Source organism: Nicotiana tabacum, chromosome 8 (genome assembly GCF_000715075.1).
Source record: "Nicotiana tabacum cultivar K326 chromosome 8, ASM71507v2, whole genome shotgun sequence".
Classification (NCBI taxonomy): Eukaryota; Viridiplantae; Streptophyta; class Magnoliopsida; order Solanales; family Solanaceae; genus Nicotiana; species Nicotiana tabacum.
Window position 1 is genome coordinate 40,353,020 of NC_134087.1, and position 4,541 is coordinate 40,357,560.

Genomic DNA, 4,541 nt, shown 5'->3' on the forward strand with positions numbered 1-4,541 from the left:
CAAATTAAAATATTTTTATCTTATTTTGACTTTTCTTTTGATTACATAGATATAAGAGAAAAATAAAAAAGATAAAACACTTCGTCTAACAAATAAATGGTAAAGAGGTATTGTCTTGCACAAAACAAATGCTCTATTTTCATATTCTTCCTCCTTCTGCACCCACATGTCATAGGAAAGAATAGAGAGGGTTGTTTATCTGAAACAAGAAATCATTGGAGTTCAGATGTTTCGGTAAAAAATTATAATCCTAATTCCTTGGGATGATAAAGTATTTTAAGAGATTTATCCGGTTGGAGTGAGAGATAATCTAATCCTTAAAAGATGTGATTTGTTTAATGACATATAATGATATTAAAAATATAAAAAGTAAATAAAGTTTTATAAAGTAGGTATAAAATATAAAACAAACATTTTAAATGTATATGGAGTTAACTGTGTTTTCAATAGGTATAGAGTGTAGATTTCTTTTTTTACAAATAGGGACAAAATTGATGGTTAAAAAGGAACATTTGGGTAAATCTGGATGTTTGTACCAAACTATATTAACTCATTATGGTTAATTAATTGAATTAGATGAGAATGCATATAATTTATCATGGTTAAATGATCAAAGTCCATATGCAAAATACATGTCATGTATCTATTGGTTTGGTGTAAACAACCGGTGCGGATAAGTTTTTTCCGAACATTTGGGTATTATCACTTTTAAATGCATTGGGCCAGATATTGTGTCGGCTGGCCCATTTTCTAGCCCAGATCACGATGGTTTTTAGTTAAATATACAAAAACCCTAATCCCCTGTTCTCCATAGCCACAGACGGAGCACAGAGCAGCCAGAGAGGGAGAGAGGAAGAGGGTCGTAGAGAAAATGGTGACCTACAAAGTAAGCTTTTAAAGTTTCTTTTTTTTTCCCCCATTTCTTGCGGTTCAGTTGATAACTCTAATTTTTTTTTTTTTTTGTGTGTGTGTGTGTATGTGTGTTTTATTGTTGTTTGGCAGTTTCATCAGTACCAGGTGGTGGGCAGAGCTCTGCCAACAGAGAATGATGAGCACCCAAAGATCTACCGCATGAAGCTTTGGGCTACCAACGAGGTCCGTGCCAAATCCAAGTTCTGGTGAGTATCACAACTCATTTTTGACAGTGAGCGCAGTCTTAGTATAAAAATATTACTAGATAGTTGAATATGTGTGTTGGAAAATGATTATTACTGAATTATAATGTGCTGCATGATTTTATGGAAAAAGGTACTACTTGAGAAAGCTGAAGAAGGTGAAGAAGAGTAATGGGCAGATGCTGGCTATTAATGAGGTATGATCTTGATATCTATGTATTTATGGATTTTACTGCATTTCTGGTACTTTTTAAGTACACTAATGAATCATGAGTCATCAACTACGCCTCAATGCCAAATCACTCCTTTATTTGGGCTTTGGTTCGGCTTTGCTTCAAAAAGATTACATAGGGTAATTTGTCTGTTTTCCCAAAAATTGATTTCGTGCTTGACCATGTATCTATTGCCTCTTTGTTATACATCTTTTTAGTCAGTTAAATAGGAAATGTAAATGCTAGCTTATTGGATAGCGGTGTCTGCTGATTGTTGAGGTGTATTCTAAACAATTGACCTACCAATTAGAATGAGATGATGGCATTTAGATTTTGACCTTGTGGAGGCAGTTTTATTTCTACTACAAGATATTTGCAGGTTTATAAGACCTATGTTTGGAAAGCTTTGTGTTGCAAATGTGGCACATACTATTTCTTACATGCTGATTATGTTTTACCTATTAGATGGAATTGTTGGTTTCATGTTCTGTTTGCCATACTTTTTCAATTCTGTCGTTTCTTCTGTCAATGTATTGTATAACAGCGGTGTCTGGGCAGTGTTTCTGTCTGTGCATATCACGAACTGTACTGTTGCTTCTGCTGCTTCCACGATTCCTGCTCTTACAAGTTACAACAGCACTAGCTTTACTGTCCACCACTCTGCATAGAGGGAGGCTTTGGTTTTGAATTGTAAAGTTACAAATTTCTTAACGGTGCTTGGTGCTCTTAGAATCCAGAACATATTATACTGTTGTTACTTATCTACACACACACACACTCACACATTCTGTAGCTAATTTGCATGATAAAAGAGGTGAATTTTGGTGATATTATTCTCTTAATTAATCTCTTGGAGATGAGGGTTCAAGTTGCTTTGATGGATGTAATGATGGAAGCAAGTCGAGGACAAGATGCGTAGTCAAGGATGTGAGCTAGTATATAATATATGTATGGTTATAGATGATGGGGAGAGAGAGGGCAGGGGACTCAAAACCCTGTTATGGGGCTTCTGGAACTTCACTTTAGAAGTGGTATATGACTTGCTTGAATGGTTGACTGAAATGTTATTTTTGTCTGTAGATCTTTGAGAAGAATCCAACTAAGATCAAGAACTATGGTATATGGCTACGTTATCAGAGTAGAACTGGGTACCACAACATGTACAAGGAGTACCGAGATACCACTTTGAATGGAGCTGTGGAACAGATGTACACTGAGATGGCTTCACGTCACAGGGTCCGCCATCACTGCATCCAGATCATCAAAACAGCCACTATTCCAGCTAAGCTGTGTAAGAGGGAGAGCACCAAGCAGTTCCATGATTCCAAAATCAAGTTCCCGTTGGTGTTCAAGAAAGTTCGGCCACCTAGTAGGAAACTCAAGACAACATATAAGGCTACCAGACCCAACTTGTTCATGTAACATGTTAGGTCATAAGTTAATTGAGAAGCAACTTTGACTTTATGCAAAATTTGTTGTGCTAGTTGGCAAGTTTGACATCAAACTAAAACCTTTACGTCTTTTTCTTTTATTATATTTCTAGCCTTTTAGGTATTGGACAATCTCTTCCTTTTTAAGTCCTAAAAAATTGTTTGCTTCGACAGTTTCAGTTAAAGTTCTATGTGTTCTGTCAAGGTTGGTTTTGTCAGTTTGTTGTCGTGATTTTGTTATAGTATTTTGATGATAGTTGTCATCAACTTGATGCATACAGTTGACTAGTGTGCCACCACTTTCCTGATGAACAGATTGTGGTATCAGTAAAGCTGATGCCAACAGTAGTATCATAGGAAGCTGGAAAAGATCTAATGTGACACCATTATCCTGGATAAGCAAAAGATTCTGTACCAGTGAAGTTGATCCCATTGTTTATCTGGAAAGTGTCATATTAGGCATCTTTTCCTGCTTCCCTTGCGATGATCTTTCTGTTGATGCGGCATATTAGGCATCTTTGTCTGGTGGTGTAACTGGTAAAGTTATTGCGATGTGATCTGGAGGTCATGAGTTTTAGCCGTGAAAACAGCCTTTTGCAAAAAATGCAGGGTAAGACTGCGTACAATAGGTTCTTGTGGTCCTTCCTGGACCCATTCATAGCGGAAGCTTAGTGCATCGGGCTGCTCTTTTTATTTATCGATATTCAAGTAGTGCCATGAGATAATAGATCTCCATGAGGAATGCAAAACTGGAAAATGTATCTTGGTTAGTCTAACGGTTATTCAGTGTTTCATTTAAGATCAACAGGGGACGTGAAATTGAAGGATACACAGCTGACGAAGTTCATTTCAGCTTCTAATTTCAAATAGCACAATGTTTGAGATGGAACAGAAAAATCCTATGATATCGTTATCCAAAAGCACAAAGTCCCTCTCTATGATGCCATAAAAAATTCTATCTTTAATCAAGTGGATCGTTCCTTGCCTAAAACTAAGGAGGGAAACAGTAACAATTTCAGTTTTTGTTTCCTTAGAAACTATGACATTAGAAGATATATTGAAATTCTTTAAGGTAACATTATGCAAAGGCTCCAACTTTGTCAAAGGAGTGCTCCATAATCCCTATACTTTATATCTTCGGAGAAGGGCCAAATATATCCTTCTATTATCGAAAATTGTTTAAACTTATCCTCCGTTATACTATCAGTGTGTTTGAACCCCTATCGTTATACTTTAATTCAAAACTGCCCTTAATTTTAAGGGAGAAACACGTGACAGCTCAAAAACAAAAAGCCCAACCCCATTTTAATATATCCGATCCGATAAAACCCACTCCTAATTTAACCCATTAGCCGACCCATTGGGAACTTCACTGGAAAAATATCTTATTTTTCTCTCTTAGCAAACCTTCCTCTTCCATCTTTTATTTCCTTTTCACCTATAAACAAGAACAATCTCTCACTGTTATATCATCTTTTTCTCTCCTTTGTTCCAAAATTCTCATTTTAGAAGAACAATTCATTCGAGACCATCACAAAAAGTAAGAACAACTTTCACTATCACGGAACTAGAGAGAAAAAAGTCACTATCTCAATTACTGTGTAGTAACCTCTAAAAAGGCTTGACTTCCTTCATCTTCATTGCTCGATTTTTCGCTATCTGCTTCTCTATCTCTTTTTACCCATTCAATTAGAATGGAACCACGGAGATGTATTTGTCACAGAAATACACCCACCATCATTATCACATTTTGTTTCTTATTGTGGGATGATGCTATTGATTGG

General features: G+C 36.2%; 1 protein-coding gene across 1 annotated transcript; it reads left to right on the plus strand.

Moving 5' to 3' along the window:
* The first annotated feature begins 727 nt into the window (after positions 1–727).
* On the plus strand, positions 728–2,961 carry LOC107821623 (large ribosomal subunit protein eL20-like). Its single transcript, XM_016648058.2, has 4 exons — positions 728–886; positions 1,003–1,118; positions 1,249–1,312; positions 2,408–2,961. Exons 1-4 carry the CDS (start codon positions 872–874, stop codon positions 2,747–2,749), a joined length of 537 nt encoding a protein of 178 aa, XP_016503544.1. The 5' UTR covers positions 728–871; the 3' UTR covers positions 2,750–2,961.
* The last annotated feature ends 1,580 nt before the right edge of the window (positions 2,962–4,541 follow it).